The sequence below is a fragment of the Botrytis cinerea genome, chromosome 14, assembly GCF_000143535.2.
Source record: "Botrytis cinerea B05.10 chromosome 14, complete sequence".
Classification (NCBI taxonomy): Eukaryota; Fungi; Ascomycota; class Leotiomycetes; order Helotiales; family Sclerotiniaceae; genus Botrytis; species Botrytis cinerea.
In genome coordinates, this window is record NC_037323.1 from 174,613 (window position 1) to 192,017 (window position 17,405).

General features: G+C 43.1%; 6 protein-coding genes across 7 annotated transcripts; 3 read left to right on the top strand and 3 right to left on the bottom strand.

The window, feature by feature from the left end:
• Window positions 1-444: 444 nt before the first annotated feature.
• BCIN_14g00440 (hypothetical protein) lies at window positions 445-2,202 on the top strand. The gene is made up of 3 exons (XM_024696935.1): window positions 445-573; window positions 637-1,672; window positions 1,723-2,202. The coding sequence occupies exons 1-3, from the start codon at window positions 484-486 to the stop codon at window positions 2,106-2,108; spliced, it is 1,512 nt and encodes a 503-aa protein (XP_024552749.1). The 5' UTR covers window positions 445-483; the 3' UTR covers window positions 2,109-2,202.
• Window positions 2,203-2,231: 29 nt separating this feature from the next.
• Window positions 2,232-3,690, bottom strand: BCIN_14g00450 (hypothetical protein). Its single transcript, XM_001547865.2, has one exon. The coding sequence runs from the start codon at window positions 3,578-3,580 to the stop codon at window positions 2,309-2,311; it is 1,272 nt and encodes a 423-aa protein (XP_001547915.2). The 5' UTR covers window positions 3,581-3,690; the 3' UTR covers window positions 2,232-2,308.
• A 35-nt stretch (window positions 3,691-3,725) lies between these two features.
• Window positions 3,726-5,613, bottom strand: BCIN_14g00460 (hypothetical protein). Its single transcript, XM_024696936.1, has 3 exons — window positions 5,440-5,613; window positions 5,324-5,378; window positions 3,726-5,267 (listed from the first exon to the last, which is right to left on the bottom strand). The coding sequence occupies exons 1-3, from the start codon at window positions 5,553-5,555 to the stop codon at window positions 3,801-3,803; spliced, it is 1,638 nt and encodes a 545-aa protein (XP_024552750.1). The 5' UTR covers window positions 5,556-5,613; the 3' UTR covers window positions 3,726-3,800.
• A 163-nt stretch (window positions 5,614-5,776) lies between these two features.
• Window positions 5,777-8,866, top strand: Bcmcm2. Its single transcript, XM_024696937.1, has 3 exons — window positions 5,777-5,873; window positions 5,963-8,342; window positions 8,395-8,866. Exons 1-3 carry the CDS (start codon window positions 5,869-5,871, stop codon window positions 8,647-8,649), a joined length of 2,640 nt encoding a protein of 879 aa, XP_024552751.1. The 5' UTR covers window positions 5,777-5,868; the 3' UTR covers window positions 8,650-8,866.
• Window positions 8,867-9,366: 500 nt separating this feature from the next.
• Window positions 9,367-12,441, top strand: BCIN_14g00480 (hypothetical protein). The gene is made up of 4 exons (XM_024696938.1): window positions 9,367-9,707; window positions 9,763-10,685; window positions 10,741-11,460; window positions 11,510-12,441. The coding sequence occupies exons 1-4, from the start codon at window positions 9,635-9,637 to the stop codon at window positions 12,293-12,295; spliced, it is 2,502 nt and encodes an 833-aa protein (XP_024552752.1). The 5' UTR covers window positions 9,367-9,634; the 3' UTR covers window positions 12,296-12,441.
• Window positions 12,442-14,964: 2,523 nt separating this feature from the next.
• On the bottom strand, window positions 14,965-16,136 carry BCIN_14g00490 (hypothetical protein). 2 transcript variants are annotated; one of them, XM_024696940.1, is made up of 1 exon: window positions 14,965-16,136. In XM_024696940.1, the coding sequence occupies exon 1, from the start codon at window positions 15,618-15,620 to the stop codon at window positions 15,255-15,257; it is 366 nt and encodes a 121-aa protein (XP_024552754.1). In that variant the 5' UTR covers window positions 15,621-16,136; the 3' UTR covers window positions 14,965-15,254. The 2 variants fall into 2 exon arrangements, with proteins under 2 accessions (XP_024552754.1, XP_024552753.1); XM_024696939.1 differs by having other exon boundaries at window positions 14,965-15,618.
• Window positions 16,137-17,405: the final 1,269 nt, after the last annotated feature.

Here is a 17,405-nt window from a genome sequence, read left to right on the forward strand (position 1 = left end):
ATCTGTATTTTCTACTTAAATCTGCTTGACCTTGTCTTTCGATCAAGTGGCAAAGCTGCTTGAAGACTTCAGTTTGCCGTCGACCTTGAAGCCAATCAATCTGAAATCAAAGTTGTCTCGGTTCTTGTAGTCTAGTCAATTACCTTTCATCGTATCATACCGAATCTCTCGATGATCTCAACTCTCGCTCTCCTTAAACTATGGGCTATAATCTGTGACTCCCATGGTCTTCCTGGGGCGAGATCCTATTTCAAAGCAAGTGCGATGGATAAAGATGTGATTCTCTTCGCAGTTGCTTTACTCTCACAAGTACATTTCTATCAATTCTAGCTTGACCGATAGTCATCATCATGCTTGTTCCTTCTTCAATTGATGATGCCGTTACAACAAAACGTTTCGTCACATACATCAAATCAATTTCTGCTCATTCTCTGGTTGTCTTAAGCCAGAAACAAATTCCAAATCGGCACCGAATCCAAAACCATGGATAATTCTCTTTATTTAACAGGATGCTCAAATTTCCCAAATGATTGTGGTCCACTATCAGCTGACATAGAGATTGAAGGAGTTGGCGTATGTTCCACTCAAGATATCAGTAGTTGAATGTACCGAATAATGTTTCTAATCTATAGGCAGATTTATATCTCCTTCCTTGCCACGGCGCTTTTGACACTCTCGGCAGCAGTTATACGTCTCCCATGCCAACTTGCCCTTCATTCTTACGAATATGCCGAACATGCAAGACCGGAATATCACGATTTTGATCATCAATCAAACAAAGGTACAGCAGCGAATTTGTACCACGCGGCTAAGGAGAAAGTACGAGTTTACCGACGATGGATCCTTCTCCGATACTCAAACAAACCAAATCTTCCTAGATACAGGCTTATAAATGCGGCCTTGACTCCCCTTATAATTTCACTTGCAGATCAACAGCTAGTGACAAGCTCCGCTGTCATGATTGCCGGACTCTACAACTTCCACACAATCAGCGCCTACCATTACAACATCATTGTATACCTAGCTTGGTTCTCTAGCTTTACACATACAGTAGCCTTCGTTTCCATGGGCGATCATTTTTTGCAAAATCACATATTGGCAGGAATTAGATTTTGTGGATACATTGGTAACTTTATACTTTTTATCTTCGCGCAATCTCGAGCAAGGAGCTTTGGGAATACAGCTGGTATGTATAGATCCTACAACAGCGAGCATGTATCTGGCGAAGCAGCAGCTTGTCTCGCAAGATGTGCAGCCCAGTTTCCATACAAAGGCTATGACCATCAACTTCGTATCGCTACCTTATCATTCCTTTTCTTCCAAGCATTTCTCCAGTGCATTCCACAGTGCATTCGGAATGGCTTCAGTCTATCTATTTACAGCTGGTGTTTGAGAATTTTTTGCATTGCTGATCGCGAGAGATTGTGTCTCTGGCTAGCTTACGCCTTTCAGACGGTAATTGTATCGTTTTGGGTGATACCTATTCCTCCCATCTTACTCGGACTGGTATTTGGCGTTAAACGTGCCCTTATATTCAGGGAGGTATCCCGATATCCAGGTTTAGAAATCACCGAAGACTTCATCGAGCAGCAGAATGCATGGACATTTGGTCAATTCGTTGCCTGTATTCTTCTAATTCTTCCCTTGATTGCTGCACTTGAAGGTTATTTGGGCAAGTATTTAAATACAAATATGTTAAAGTTCCTCTAACATCCAAAATAGACGAGCGAGAGAAAATATCCGACGAGAACCGAGAAGCCGGTCTTCCAAGCCATAGTTCTCAATGGAAGCACCGTCTCAACGCACTATTGAAAGTAACACATCTTGGAAAACCACCCACAGCAAAAGACCCAGGACTTCGAAATCGTATTTCTACCTGGGCCGATAATAATAGTGTTGATCATCCCACCGCTAGAGATACGGAAAGGCTTGGTGTCATTGAGATGGCTCCGCGACAAGATTCTAGGTTATCCCAGCTTCGTGAACGTCAAACTTTATCGCCAACTTCCCCAAGACTATTCACCAATGAGTCTGGTGAGCTAGTTTTGCTTCCTCACATTAAAGAAACTTCCTTGGGGCTAGATTGTGTTATAAATTCGTCAAGATAATGTACATAAAGTTGCCTCTGTTGTGAACATAAAATATCTTATTGAAGCGACCACTGTTAGTCAATTGTTCCTAGAAATGCGGCACGCTAGCTCAAGATGATTTTCATTTAATATCATTCTCATTAGAAATGCATATGTTCATTACGGAATAATAGCTATTGGAATTCGATTATCGTATGTTTTTAACACGCAATTGAAACTCAGGCATACCTCACTTCCTGCAATTTGAAATAGGCTTCCCTGTCCTTCGGCCCCATCCCATCAAGATTTCTCCTACTTTGAATCATCTCTTCCTCAGACCTCCATGCCTCAATAGCCATATACCTGCGAGCAAGCATCCGATCTCGCGACTGAGAATCCGCTCTTGCCTCATTTTTCTTCTCTGCAATGAAAGCTCCCCATGCAGCTGCTATGTGCATACTCTTTTTCATCTCCAGGGCTATCGCAACAGATCGCTCTTTCGAAATCTGCTGAGTATTTCTCAGTACTGTCCACGCTTCTTTGAATACTTCATACGATACATCTGTATAAAAGCAGAAAAGCTCGCACTTTTGATATTCCAGATAACTCCCATATCTATGCTTTCTCTTTGAGCTTTTCCGAGTAAAATGTCCGGAGAGAGAAATCCAGGATTCATTCATCATGAAAGTGAAGACAGTGGCACATTCTTTCAGGTCACCCCAGTAGTATTCCCCATTAGAGCGGAATCTCTTCATATACTCAAAAGCTAGTCGTCGTTCTGCAAGCATGAACGCCCCTAGATATCCCAGACGATGGGCTTCGCGGCCATATGAATCACTAATGGGCGCGCAATCCCCTGCAAAATGGCAAAATGCTGATGATCGTGTCCGTTCGTCTCTGATCATCTCGGCCGCCCCGTCGAAGCTTTTATATAGTTGCTCTAAATATTCTTTGCCGCCTCGAAATCCTTCGACAATACGCGGCGTGGGTGACTTTAAATCCGCCATTTCAGCACGATTTCCGAATAACGTGAACTCCTGTTGAATAATCTGGCCATAATTTCCATTTCCATTTCCATTTCCATTGTCATTGTCATTGTCCCAATCTTTGAAGAAAATCTTCACTGCATCGAATAAGGAAGATTTATTGCCATTCGCTGCGGCAGCAGCAGACTTATATGATTCGTATAGTTCTTCGCTAGGAGGAGGACTTCCTCGTTCTTCCCGAAGTGCACTCCTCAAAAACTCGTAGTCCCTTGGCCTTTCCGACTTCCAATGATCTTCATAATCCAGTGTGTCACCACCGATAACAGGTCTCATGCTCCCAAATTGAAGTATATTGAGATTGGATGAATGGGGTTCGTCTGCAGCCATCAACTTTTCTTGCGACCTATGTAAAGTATTGTGTAACAAAATGTTTATTGAGCCATCTTCAGACGAATCTACCTCAGACGAATATACCGTCTCCATTGCCTCGTCTTGCGTTTCTTCGGATTCTGGAGTCAACATCATCTTACAAATGAGATGATTGAATGATGTAAATGAATCTAAGAATTGCTGAGCAAATGTTGTGCCTAAACTTGATGTAACGTTATGGAAAAGTAGTATCGATGATAATACCCGGAGGGAAATTTGGAATGAATAGAAGTTTCTAATTTATAAGTCGTAACAATTCATTAAATATTATTCTCCCGATCGTACATTTTTGAAAACAGATATCACGACCCGTCAATCAATAGCCACTTTGCTCCTTCCTATTGTCGTCCGCCTTGGCTCCTTCACCAGCATCCTTGATAGCCTGCTCATCACCCCTAATCTTCGCAAAATGTTCTTTGATATCATCTGCGCTGATAGCTTGACCACTTTCTGCGAATTTTTGAAAAAATGGTTTGAGTTTATCCTTCAAATGATTGTATGCCATTACGCCCTCAATCGCTCGAACACGATCAACATTTTTGAGAGCACTTTCGCCACGATCATATATGCTCCCGCTACCGACTGTACTTCCTCCTTCATCTCCATCTTCCGATACTGGTGGCTCATAAGTTTCTTCCTCTTCGAGAAGCTGTGGGTGTTTCGCTAGTTCTGGGTAGCAGTCTGAACAATGACAGAGGTGATCACGAAAGTCGGACGTGAAGAACAATGAGATTTGACCATCGAGTGCTTTTGGTAATGCCTTCAATTTGCATGATTTAGGTTTACTATCGTCGTCGCTGCTAAAACCTTTGTTCGTCGATCTCTCACTTTCCTCACTCTTGATTCGCTTCGAAGTAGAAGAACAAGTCGAAATCTCGTCATCTTCTGATTTGCGCTTCCTGGATTCTGAGATCGATGGCGCAAGGATGTTCGTAGACTTGGGAGGGATCTCATTTTCAGGAGAAGGAGCTGCACTTCTTTTGAAAACAGGAGAGAGGAAACCCGGTGCACTGGCATATTTTTTGATCCATGGAACCGCATTAACACATTTGTAGCAGATGAATCCTTCAAAATCGTCTTCGGCGGGAAATCCTGGAGGTAGGGGTGGGTCTTCTTCCTCCTCTTCTTCTTCGTCTTCTTCTTGGTCGACCGCTGCTTCGGATTTCGGTGCCTCGACCTCATTTGACTTCTCGTTCGTTTCATCTCTGATTGGTTCGACTGCAGAAGGTTCTGCAACTTCTGTAATAGAGTCCAGCGTGCCTTCGTTGTTTTGCTGGGATTTCTTTGGCGAGTCTTTATTACTTATACCCTCGTACCAATTTGGTCCTATACCTGTAATACATCCAGGATGCCACCAATCTTCGCCACAGCCACCTTCATCAGCACTACTCAGACCCAAGCATTGAAACATCGTGCCCTTCTCTTTATAAGCATCATAGTCGCATCCGCAACCACAAAATCGATTCCTGAAATTGTGATTATATTTGTTCTTCAGTTCTGGAGGTTCTGAATGTACATTTCCGTTTGTATTTGTCTCTGAATTGATGCGCAAGCTGCAAGGCGAAGTTGCTGGAAAGCGGGTCGTGCCGCAATCGCAAGTAAAGTTTCGTTTGCTAAATAGTTCCACGAGATTGTGCTCGCCATGACATTGTATGGAACAGGAATAACAGACGCCAGCGGGGTTATACGGATCAGATACATTAGATGGAGCGGGGTTGCATGTCAAACACGCAAATAGAATTTGTCGAAGAGATCCAAGAGGCTTTGTACAGGTATCGATGCTCTATTCAAGTCAATCAGTAAAAGTCTCAAGCAGTTGAAGAGTAGCCCCTCAATTACATATGGCAATGCTTCGCGCGCTTCTGCTTCGAGCTTCAATTGCGTGCTGATGAATCTGGTACATATATGAGCATGTAATCAAATCGCGAATAACAGCAGGAATGGGAATCGCATACTCAGCTGCTGTGTGCGAATCGCTCGACTTCTGAGACGAGAAACTTTGACTTCTTGTTGCGCCGCCGGTTTGATTCACAGGCGCCTCGTTTGACTGAGCATCTGGTGGAGGTTCCATTATTAACTCGAGTTGTTGAATACAAGAAAATTGTAAAAGGCAAATTGATTGATTTATCAAGTAGAGGTGGTTTGTCGCGATGATGCGGCCGCCAAATGCCAAAAACCACTTTACGCGCTCGGCATTGCAATGGGCTTAGCTTGCCGCGTCGCGTGCGGACGGCAGATTTTACGTGTTTTCCCTAACCATTAATTTATGCAAGCACTTCAACTTTGCTCAAAGTGAACTTCAGCACAATTAACAGCCCGCACTCATTTGACTTCACTTGTAACATTTTCTGATCCTTCACGAGATTTTAGTCTTCTAATATACTATGAGGTGAGAATTATTTACTATTTCAAGCACAACACCCACAGCTCTGAATCATTGTTTACCCCTGAACTTTATTGACCATTTGCACCTAATAGTTCCCCTCTGCGAAATAACATGTCATCAGCCAACCGCGGTGTCGATGGGGGTCGAAATCGTCGCAAGCGCTCCAGAGAGCCAGAAGATGATGATTTGCCGGGCGGTGCCGCAGCTTCTAGCCCACCCGGAGATTTAAGATCCTCGCCACCAGCACCAATCCGGCACGGTGTCGAAGACGAGGACGATGACGAGATAGAGGATGATGTTGAGATTGCTGGCGATATCGATGACGTTGATGAGATGGCAGAAGATGAGGACGGAATTGATCTCTTTGCTGGCAATTATGAACGAGATTACAATGCTCGGGACAATACAAATTACGAGGGTGCGGATATCGATGACGAAGGAGAATACGATGAACTCGACGCTGCGGCCAGAAGACAACTCGAAGCCAGATTGAATCGCCGTGATAGAGAACTTGCTAGACAACGTCGTATGCCAGCTGCTTTCTTGCAAGACGAAGATGAAGATGGAGACTTGGATTTAATGAACCAGCCAAGACGTAGACGCCATCATTATGATGAAGACGAAGATGAAGATATGCAAGAGGATATTATGGAAGAAGAATTGTCTCTTGAGACTTTACAGGACGTCAAGTCATCCAGTTTGGTCGAGTGGATTGCTACACCATCCGTTCAAAGAACTATTCGGAGGGAATTCAAAGCTTTTCTTACAGAATACACCGATGACCATGGAGTTTCTGTTTATGGTAGCCGCATCAAGACACTAGGAGAGATCAACGCAGAGTCACTAGAGGTTTCATATGACCATCTATCCGCCTCAAAAGCCATCCTTGCATATTTCTTGGCCAACGCTCCAGGCGAGATGCTTCAATTATTCGATGAAGTTGCTATGGAGGTGACCCTTCTGCATTACAACGATTACCAACAAATTCATTCCGAGATTCATGTTCGAATCACCGATTTACCCGTTCATTATACTCTACGACAACTTCGACAAACACATTTAAATTGTCTCGTTAGAGTCAGTGGTGTGGTTACTCGCCGTAGTGGTGTGTTTCCCCAATTGAAATATGTCATGTTCGACTGTTCCAAATGTCATACAAGACTTGGCCCTTTCCAACAAGAGTCTAATGTCGAAGTGAAGATTTCTTTCTGTGCGAATTGTCAATCTCGTGGTCCTTTCAACCTCAACTCAGAAAAGACTGTCTATCGCAACTATCAAAAGTTGACTCTCCAAGAATCCCCAGGTACTGTTCCTGCTGGACGTCTGCCGCGTCATCGTGAAGTCATTCTTCTTTGGGATCTTATCGACAAAGCCAAGCCCGGTGAGGAAATTGAAGTCACGGGTGTCTACCGTAATAACTACGATGCTCAATTGAACAATCGAAACGGTTTCCCTGTATTTGCAACAATATTAGAGGCCAACAATGTTGTAAAATCTCACGATCAACTTGCTGGATTCAGACTTACAGAGGAAGATGAGCATGAGATTCGCGCACTTTCTCGAGATCCGCAAATTGTGGATAAGATTATCAATTCGATTGCACCAAGTATTTATGGCCATACTGATATCAAAACAGCTGTGGCCCTGTCACTCATGGGTGGAGTTGCTAAAGTTGCTCAAGGAAAGCATCACATCCGTGGTGATATCAATGTGTTACTTCTTGGAGATCCTGGAACCGCGAAATCTCAAGTTCTAAAATATGTAGAAAAGACCGCCCACAGAGCTGTCTTTGCTACTGGTCAAGGAGCTAGTGCTGTTGGTCTCACAGCAAGTGTACGCAAAGATCCCCTTACTAGTGAGTGGACTTTGGAAGGTGGCGCTTTGGTACTTGCAGACAGAGGTACATGTCTCATTGATGAGTTCGATAAGATGAACGATCAAGATCGAACATCCATTCACGAAGCTATGGAACAACAAACTATCTCCATCTCTAAAGCTGGTATCGTTACAACACTTCAGGCTCGATGTGGTATTATCGCGGCAGCAAATCCAATTGGTGGACGTTATAATTCGACCATCCCTTTCTCACAGAATGTCGAGCTCACCGAACCGATTTTGTCTCGTTTTGATATTCTTTGTGTTGTTCGTGATACTGTCGACCCGGCGGAAGATGAAAGACTCGCCAGATTCGTCGTGGGTTCTCACGGCCGTTCTCATCCAGGAAGTCAACCTACGGACGAGAATCAAGCCTCTATGGAAACAGAGCATGACGCTGAAATGCGCGATAGTGCTATCAATGGTGGCGAACCAAAACAAGAAGGCGAGATCAAGCAAGAGTTACTTAGAAAATACATTCTTTATGCTAGAGAAAGATGCAGTCCAAAGCTTTACAACATCGATGAAGAGAAAGTTTCCAAGCTCTTTGCAGATATGAGAAGAGAATCGTTGGCGACTGGAGCTTATCCTATCACTGTAAGTAGATGCAAACTCCCACCCCGTGCTATATTGCTAACATGTCCTTTAGGTGCGTCATCTTGAAGCTATCATGCGTATCAGTGAAGCATTCTGTCGCATGCGACTCTCTGAATACGTCTCCGCGCAAGATATTGATCGAGCAATTGCTGTTACGATTGATTCTTTCGTTGGCAGTCAAAAGGTCAGTTGCAAGAAAGCACTCGCCCGTGCTTTTGCAAAGTATACACTTGCAAGACCTGGTGGTGGAAGGAGGAACAGAAACTCAGAAAGAGGGCAAAGAGCGGCTACTGCTACAATGGCTTAAACACGAATATGAAGACACGAGTGCTACAGCTTTGTGTCACTGATTGTTTAGTAAAGAGGAACCAGGGTTTTGAATGGTCAGACAGTAAGATTTGACAATTTACTCATATCGATTGAATGAGGCCAGTATGGAGTTTTGGTAGCGGTTTAGTTCATGATTGTACAGCCTGGTTATGATATAATGAATAAATATACCATGTTTTGCCGCGTCCCCTTCATACCTAGACAAACGATATTTCTAGTCGAATGCATGTGATAGATCTGACATATCTCACTGAGTCACTTAGTTATTAGCTCTTCCGGTCCCATTTCTGGATACAATAAGCATTGCATTGCATCCCATCACGGGTCAGTATATTTGACAGAGTCAATTAGTCACTTCTAACGGCAGATGAATGAAGGACCATGCCAAGGGCTGGCGGCTGGCTCGGCCTATCGATGGCCGATAAGGAGCGGAACATCATACCCGCAAAACTTTGACCCCCGAATTCAAACAAATTTGGACTGACTGACATCTTCCATTGACCCACATATGAGACTTGTGTGTTGATCATTCACCTCAAACATAACTTCCCTGCTCTGATTTCCAAATGGAACCTACTCTTCCGCATTTATACTTCGTTCTTTCCTCCGAAGAAACTCCGTCCCCGAATATTACCCGTTGTTCTAACAGCCCAACAAATTAGAACCAGGAAGGAATCATCTTGATACGCCAATAGCAACAGGAACATCTGTCGTGGAATATTGGCAATAGCGGATGAATCGAAGATGTGATAAACGAGGGTAAACAAGCGTCAACAAGCGTGATGCAGGGCCGATATTCCATAACCATCTAGGAAGCTTCCTTCCAAATTTGAGTACGGACACATGTGCCCTTTCCATGGATCATTATATATATGTAGTCTTTTCAGTCTCTTCAGTCTTTCAATTCAATCAACTCACCCGAGTGACTTCTCATGCTGAATACCACTTCTTGATATCTCATAATGACAAACAGATTTGACGTGGAGGATGTGCTTTCAAAGCTTAACAATGTGGAAAAGGTTTCTTTGTTAGCGGGTACATATATCCAGTATCCCCATAATTTAAGGTCACGATATCTAACAATATCTAGGTACTGATTGGTGGCATACCGCTGCCATCCCCAAGCACAACGTGCCTTCGATTCGAGTGTCAGATGGTCCTAATGGTGTGCGTGGTACTCGGTTCTTCAACGGTATCACAGCAGCTTGTTTTCCTTGCGGCACTGCTCTTGCTGCAACATGGGACACTAAACTCCTTCACCGTGCAGGTGTTTTGATGGGGGAAGAAGCGAAAGCAAAAGGTGTACATGTCATTCTTGGCCCTACCATCAATATGCAAAGATCACCTTTAGGTGGCCGTGGTTTCGAGTCTTTCAGTGAAGATCCTGTATTATCGGGATTAGGCGCTGCTGCACTTGTTAATGGTATTCAAGAGACCGGCGTTCAAGCTACAATCAAACATTTCGTTTGTAATGATCAAGAGCATAATAGGAATGGGGTTAATGTTATAATCACCGAGAGAGCATTAAGGGAGATATATCTACTACCATTCCAATTGGTAGTCAGAGATTCGAAGCCTGCATTATTTATGAGTGCTTATAACAAAATTAATGGAACTCACGTTAGTGAAAATCCAAAGATACTCAAAGATATTTTGCGTGGTGAATGGGGCTGGAGTGGATGTGTTATGAGTGACTGGTGGGGTACATATTCAACTACGGGTGCTATCAATGCTGGCTTAGATTTGGAAATGCCAGGTTCGACCAAATGGAGGGGTCCAATGTTGATACAAGCTGTTAGTACTGGAAAGGTACCTCAACATATTCTTGATGAACGAGCCAGGAACGTGCTCAATGCTGTCAACCGTGCTGCAGATGCGAATGTTCCCGAAAACGCGGAGGAAAAGACTGCAGATACTCCAGAGACAGCTGCTCTTCTTAGAGAAATAGCAGGTGACTCGATTGTGTTGATGAAAAATGAGGGAAGCGTATTACCGTTTCGAAAAGATAAAAAGGTACAATACGATATCCAGTTATTACTATATATCAACCCCAAGCTAATCTCTATAGACTTTTATTGTCGGTCCCAACGCCAAAGTTGCTACATTCCATGGGGGCGGATCAGCATCCCTTGCAGCATACTACGCTGTCACACCGTTTGACGGTATTAGTCAACAGCTAGAATCAGCTCCAACATACACTGTAGGGGCTTACGCACACAAGGACCTCCCATTGCTAGACTCAGCTCTCAAGACAGACAAGGGAGAAAGAGGTATCTCTTTTCGAGCATATAACGAGCCACCAACAGCTGAAGACAGGGAGATAGCGGATGAGATAATACTCACCAAGACAGAACTATTGATGATGGATTATTATTGTTCCAAACTGAAGAACGAATTATGGTGGGCTGATGTTGAAGGATATATGACCGCCGAAGAGGACTGTGATTTTGAATTTGGCTTAGGTGTATATGGGACTGCGAATTTGTATGTGGATGGGAAACTAATCATTGACAATACAACAAAACAGACCAGAGGGACAATGTTCTTCTCGTGTGGTACAGTTGAAGAGCGAGGTGTTGTGTCGCTAAAGAAAGGACAAACTTACCATCTCAAAATTGAGTTTGCCAGTTCACCAACTTGCAAGCTGGATAAAGGAAATAATGTCCTATTTGGTCCTGGCGCCATAAGACTTGGTGGTGCGAAGATTATTGATGCGGATGAGGAAATTGCGCGTGCAGCAGAACTGGCTAAAGAAGCCGATCAAGTAATCATCTGCGCCGGTCTAAACGTGAGTCGTCTTCTATCTATACAGGGAGCATTCCTAACAATACTTTTAGTCCGACTGGGAAGGTGAAGGAGCCGATCGGGAGATTTTCGGTCTCCCATTGCACATGAATAAATTGATCTCGACCCTCACCCCCCTCAACCCCAACACAGTCGTTGTAATTCAATCTGGAACTCCCGTCGACCTCCCTTTTCTATCCACAACTCCCGCTCTTCTTCAAGCCTGGTATGGAGGCAACGAGACAGGCAATGCTATCGCTGATGTCATTTTCGGTAAAACTAATCCCTCGGCGAAATTACCTTTATCGTTTCCAAAGAGAATCGAAGATAACCCAGCCTTTTTGAGTTTCAGATCTGAGAGGGGTAGGGTAATATATGGTGAAGACATCTATATGGGATATAGATGGTATGATGCATTAAATCTACCTGTTTTGTTCCCCTTCGGCCACGGACTTAGCTATACCACATTCGCAATCTCTGACCTGAATATTGAGAAATCCGATAAGAAGATCAAAATCTCGGTAAAAGTCAAGAATACAGGAGAAGTCTCAGGAGCAGAGGTCGTTCAAGTTTATATCCAGCAACAAAATCCATCTATTCGCAGACCAAATAAAGAATTGAAGGGATTTGAGAAAGTATTTCTGAAGGCTGGAGAGGAGAAGAGGGTGGAGGTTGATATTGAAGTTAAGTATGCGGCGGCATTTTGGGATGAAGTTAGAGAGGCTTGGGTTGTGGAAAAGGATGCATATGATGTCCTTGTGGGTAATACCAGCGAGTTGGCTGGAGAGTTAAAGGCAACATTTGAGGTAGAAAGGACGGAATGGTGGAATGGTTTGTAGATTAGAGCTCGGAAGAGCGAGGGTTACAAGGTCTAATCTTATTGCTAGGTGCATATTCTATACGCTTATGCTATAGGTTGTTTGAGACAAAAGGTAGTCACCTAAGAGGATTCATTCTAAATTCAATATCCACATATTTTTACTCAGTTTTTGAGATAAATTTTATGACAGATATCCCTCCCGTATCTTGCCTGTGCATTACTCTATCTCCAAACCCACAACTCTGATACATTACTGGTAATTTCGGTGTTCCACGATGCCTTTTGTTCTCATTCGGAGCGCGTGTTACAATTATTTTGCTAGACGGTGCCGATATATCAAGTCCCTGTTGATAACTTCAAAATGAGTGAGTGGAAGGGAGATATTTGCTTCCACAAGATTGTGTATAAAGATGGAGCACTACTATTTGGCAATTTAATATTTGTTCTTTCGCCAGGACTAGAGATAAGATGCGATTTAACTAATTAGCTCTTCAGAGATGCTGTCATTTCATATCAAACTTAACGACGGTGATCCGGACTTATAGTACCCCTTCAATCCTGTGTTCATGTTCAAGTCGTTTGTTAATCTCTTCTCACCGACAAACTAGATATTTTTCATGTTTACAATATCTACCCTTCACCTAATAACTATCCATCTCTTACTCTCAGTCTATCCTTTACACTTTACTTCTCGACCAACAAAACTATTCTCCGATCCTCCCACCTAATCATACTATTCCTTTCCTCTCTTTTACTTCAACATTGCAATTCCACAACAATTTCGCATGAATGAACTGTGTTTTCACATATGTTAAATATTTTTCCAGGTATTTTATGGGTCCCATGATGAAATCTTGCACTACTTTTCGATTATTGTTTCTGTATTTGGAGTTACTGTTGAGATCTGAGGATTTAGATGAAGAAAATCAGCGGCTGGGGATGAAAGAGTTTGGCTGTGGAAGTAGAAATGCGAGTGAAAAAGGATGGATACGCTTGTCTAGTTGGTGGTTTTGTAAGTTTTGTGATTGTAAGGGATATGCGAAGGGGGTGAAACTAACACCGGCTGGTAACCAAACATCACAAACTCCATTAATATCCTCTAGAATAGTCCTGAGTGATATCATTAGAATCGGCAGGTTTAATTTTAATCCCTTTCAAATCACCGCATTCAGATTTTCCAGTTCTTCTCACCTCTCTAGCTCGGTAATCCTTTCCTCTCTGGAATCTCCTCATATCTCAGCAATCAATCTCTCCAGAACTCCACAAGAAATATTTTTCAACAGATAACCCGAAATATCACTTAGAATTGAGGCTGTTGTTTCACTCCAAGCAGCCAAGAGTATCATGGGCATCGCTTGAAGTTTTCTAAGCGGTACACTTTCCTCATTCTCTCTTGATAGCCTGGGCCATGAAAACGGTCTCTCGAGTATCAGTCCGAGTGTCGAGGAATCTTATCGCAGATTCGTTGATAGTGATCCTGCTTCATCTTTTTGAGGCTAAGGGGTATGCAATGCTTTTACACTGTTGAAGAGAAGAGGTATGCAGGGATAACCACGAAAATTTCGTAGACTGTTGAAGAATTCTCCGAATCTGTGATCGCTGAAGATGTAGAAGGTGATGGTGTTTAAACAGGGTGCCATGTTGAGTATTGCTCCTGCTTCTAGACTATTGAACGTCTGATCGTGGAGACGCGAAGTGAGCAATGAGACGTGTTTCTGCGAAATAGGTTCTGGGTTTTGAGAGCGCGGAGGGTAAAGGAGCGACTCTGTAGTTCTTTCATGCGTATGTGGAGTACGAGAGGAGTGCTGATGAGGAATTCGGGTTGATTGGGTTGACGTTCCTGCCATACTGGATGTTTTGGGGAAAATGATTGAATGGAATGATGAAGATGCCAATCAAGGCGGAGGGGTGGAGAAAGATAGCTAATTTGGGGCGATTCGGACGACATATCCATATATGGTGTGGAGAGAGGTTATTTCGTGGATGAGGGTTCTTCGAATTACGGGGATGATGAAGAGGAGGTGAGAGAAAGACCAAATTCTCGGACCAGAGATGTGGCAAAGAGAATAGATGATTAGATTGTAGAGAGTTGTTAGAATTTATGGTTACTATTAGGAAAAGCTCTGTTGGGTTATAGAAAAAAACACAATTACTCCGAGGATGATGGAGAATGTTATTCCTATGACTGAGCTAGGATCCAACCTTCCAAGAGCCAGCATTATCTCAACAAACTTTCTAATACTACATAGAAAGTTTCAATTGGGGGTTCCATATCCAAACATTGAATCCTTATCTTCTATCTATGCAACAGAGCTAGAGGTTGGCTTGATGGTGGTAAGATCCACCCTGGACTGACTTATATGAAAATATGAGCGGCACAGGTCATCGACCATTGGAACTGAACTTGATCAAAATCGGCAAATTGCTGACCCAAATTTCGTACGTATACTAACTCGACAGAGAGGAACCCACAATCCAAACCAGATAAAGATCTGCTCAGGACTCTGAAAACAAACTTTCACTCGGAGGTGATTGTGAGCATGAAGACAGATTGTTGCTCTAAGAGAAATTTCCATGCAACGCTTTCGTACTGTTGAAGAGGAAACATAAAATGATAAGTTGTAAGCATCTAGAATGTGATAACATATATAATAGCGAGTTTTGCAGACATACCCTTTATCTGTAATCTGCAATCTTTTCTTCACACCAATTCCAAAATTTATTTGCTGTCCCACTCCCCCCTTCATCAGAACTCTTTAAAGCAGTCAACAAATCTTCTCTTGGACCTGGATGTATACGTCCCCAAGGAACCACACACTCTCCATTACTTTCCATCCCTAGCCCCTCCGACAACCCTGCCCATAGCTCTGTATACGCTCCCATCTTCGCCTTGTACAAAAGCGGTCAAGCAGCATAATACATCCCTTTCGCATTCCTCATCAAGTTCGTCTTCAAGTTACCTGGATTCTGCGTCACACTCAAAATCCCAAATTCCCCGACCCTTTTCGCCAATTCACTGGCCAAAAACCAGTTACCGACTTTAGAATTATTGTAATTCTTGACTTGATCTTTGGGAGGAGTATCAGGCTCAGACATAATGATTCCATCTTTCGGGGCCGTAAGCTCGGATAATTGAGAATGTGTCCAGACCACATGGACAGTACCAGGCTCAGAGTGTTTACCGCAGCTTTTAGGCAAGGGAGAAGACATTGAGTAAATAGTAACGGTCCTAAACAATTTGTGGCCATTTGAAGCTCAACCCCTTGTTTAGATAAACTACCCAACTCTGGTTGCGAAACGCCTGCATTATTCCAGAGAACATCGAGCTTCGTCTCTTTTTTCATGAAGGACTCGGCTGATGCTTTAATTGTACTCAGATCATCCAATTCTAGCGGTAGAAATTCGAGTTGGCAAGGTAATTTTTGACGTTGATGATGATTTGATATGCTCGATACATTTTTGAGCGTTGGTTTCTGAGCGTCCAGCTATGTAGACTTTGCCGCCGGCGTTTTAGAGAATGGTAGCCAACTCTAGACCAAAACCTGATGTTCTACCTGTGATAATGAAGACTTTGCTCGTTTGACTAGGTAAATTTTGCTCTGTTAGAGTGGGAGCTGGGGGAAAGAATTGCGAAAAGGTGACACCCATGGCAGCGATTTAAAATTTGTAGAGGAAGAAAATGAAATACAATATAAATCCGTGAGATAATGTGGTATTTATGTATTGAGTTGGTAAGACGCGAACTGGTTGATGTTATGTTGGTGTTATGTTGGTGAACGCCTGGTGACGACTCTGTCAGCATAGCAAGGGATAGCTCTGTTGCCATCGCATTGCATTGAATGTAAATATAAATGTAGATTTAAATGAAGAGCCCTGAGTCAGGAATGTCTAGTTCCCATAATTTTGTTGATTTGAGGTGGTGCTGTACTTGGAGAATTGTCCTCATCTAGAGATCTAGCTGCGTTTCTTGGTTTGCTTGAGAGGCCATAGTCTAAAATGAGTGTGAGTGATCTGAGCTTCAGACTACGATAAACTGCCTCTTGTCTGATATGGTAACAGCTTAATAATTTTTTGCCTTTGCCTACATAGATTCAATGAACGTTATAGAACTATACTGCAGTTGTGTTGCGACTTCTTTCGAATCAGCCGTAAGTCTTGTGGGTAGTATTCTCAAGTGATTATTAATCGACGAAATTCCAACTCTAACCGAAGAATAAGCCAATCTGCACATAACGATCCAAGTCCGAGATGCATAGCTTTCCGAGACATTACATCGCAATAAACCGTATATTACAATCAATAGCTTGACGCAACCGTCCAGTGGAATAGATTTCTAGGCCACTGAATCCATCGCGACAGAGCTATGTAAGGACATATGCTATAAGGAAGATGTGTTTGTTCCTCAAAGAGCTTGAGAACATTTATCCTTCCACCTGGGGGCTGAGGTGTATTCACGTACCATGCCGTGCTGTGATCGAACTTCGTTTGTGGTATGAATGCGGGTGGTACATTATGAAAATTTCGAACTCAAAGCTCAAGTTTGTCGTTCCTTGCCGACGCTTCGAAAGTGCATGAGTGATAGTGAGTAACCCTAAGTCATGCGTCTACTGTAGTAGAATTAGCAAGGGCACTAGGGTCGTAGAAATTGTTCATGAAGATTGCTTCTTCATGTACACAGTTTGGTTCCCTAGAGAGAGAAAAGCAGCATTGGCAACCAGAAGGATAGATATGGCAACCGGCGCTTCTTTGTGACTCTTTTCTGAGAAATGGAAGGCCTCCACAGATTTGTTCTACGGTAGTAATGGAATTCGCAATGTCCAGGGAATATTTTTCGTGTTTAATAATAATGTGTTTGAGAAGCTCCGAAGTGTTTAGACTTGAACTTGCCAGATTCCGGACTTGAGGACAATCTAGTGCTGATGCAGCTTCATGATAATCAATTGATGGGAAAGTTTGAGGTCGGTGAGATGTTGGACGATGGCAATAGATGATATTTGAAATGAGGCTACTTCTCCAGCAGAGTCCGAGGGCCAAGATTCTTGGGATTTAGATTAATATGGGGAAATGTTGCATGCTGTTCCCTAGATAAACGAAAAGAAGTGGACGCCCCTCCTCGCAATAATTTCGGT

Excerpts from the sequence above, each read along its gene's own strand:
- BCIN_14g00480 (XM_024696938.1), top strand. The coding sequence starts at position 9,635 with ATGACAAACAGATTTGACGTGGAGGATGTGCTTTCAAAGCTTAACAAT. Across the intron at positions 10,686-10,740 it reads CGTTTCGAAAAGATAAAAAG|ACTTTTATTGTCGGTCCCAA; the intron begins GTACAATACGAT and ends TAATCTCTATAG. Across the intron at positions 11,461-11,509 it reads TCATCTGCGCCGGTCTAAAC|TCCGACTGGGAAGGTGAAGG; the intron begins GTGAGTCGTCTT and ends CAATACTTTTAG.
- BCIN_14g00440 (XM_024696935.1), top strand. The coding sequence starts at position 484 with ATGGATAATTCTCTTTATTTAACAGGATGCTCAAATTTCCCAAATGAT. Across the intron at positions 574-636 it reads TAGAGATTGAAGGAGTTGGC|ATTTATATCTCCTTCCTTGC; the intron begins GTATGTTCCACT and ends ATCTATAGGCAG. Across the intron at positions 1,673-1,722 it reads TGCACTTGAAGGTTATTTGG|ACGAGCGAGAGAAAATATCC; the intron begins GCAAGTATTTAA and ends CATCCAAAATAG.
- Bcmcm2 (XM_024696937.1), top strand. Across the intron at positions 8,343-8,394 it reads CTGGAGCTTATCCTATCACT|GTGCGTCATCTTGAAGCTAT; the intron begins GTAAGTAGATGC and ends CATGTCCTTTAG.
- BCIN_14g00460 (XM_024696936.1), bottom strand. The coding sequence starts at position 5,555 with ATGGAACCTCCACCAGATGCTCAGTCAAACGAGGCGCCTGTGAATCAA. Across the intron at positions 5,379-5,439 it reads GATTCGCACACAGCAGCTGA|ATTCATCAGCACGCAATTGA; the intron begins GTATGCGATTCC and ends TATATGTACCAG. Across the intron at positions 5,268-5,323 it reads CGCGCGAAGCATTGCCATAT|AGCATCGATACCTGTACAAA; the intron begins GTAATTGAGGGG and ends TGACTTGAATAG.
- BCIN_14g00490 (XM_024696940.1), bottom strand. The coding sequence starts at position 15,620 with ATGAAAAAAGAGACGAAGCTCGATGTTCTCTGGAATAATGCAGGCGTT.
- BCIN_14g00450 (XM_001547865.2), bottom strand. The coding sequence starts at position 3,580 with ATGATGTTGACTCCAGAATCCGAAGAAACGCAAGACGAGGCAATGGAG.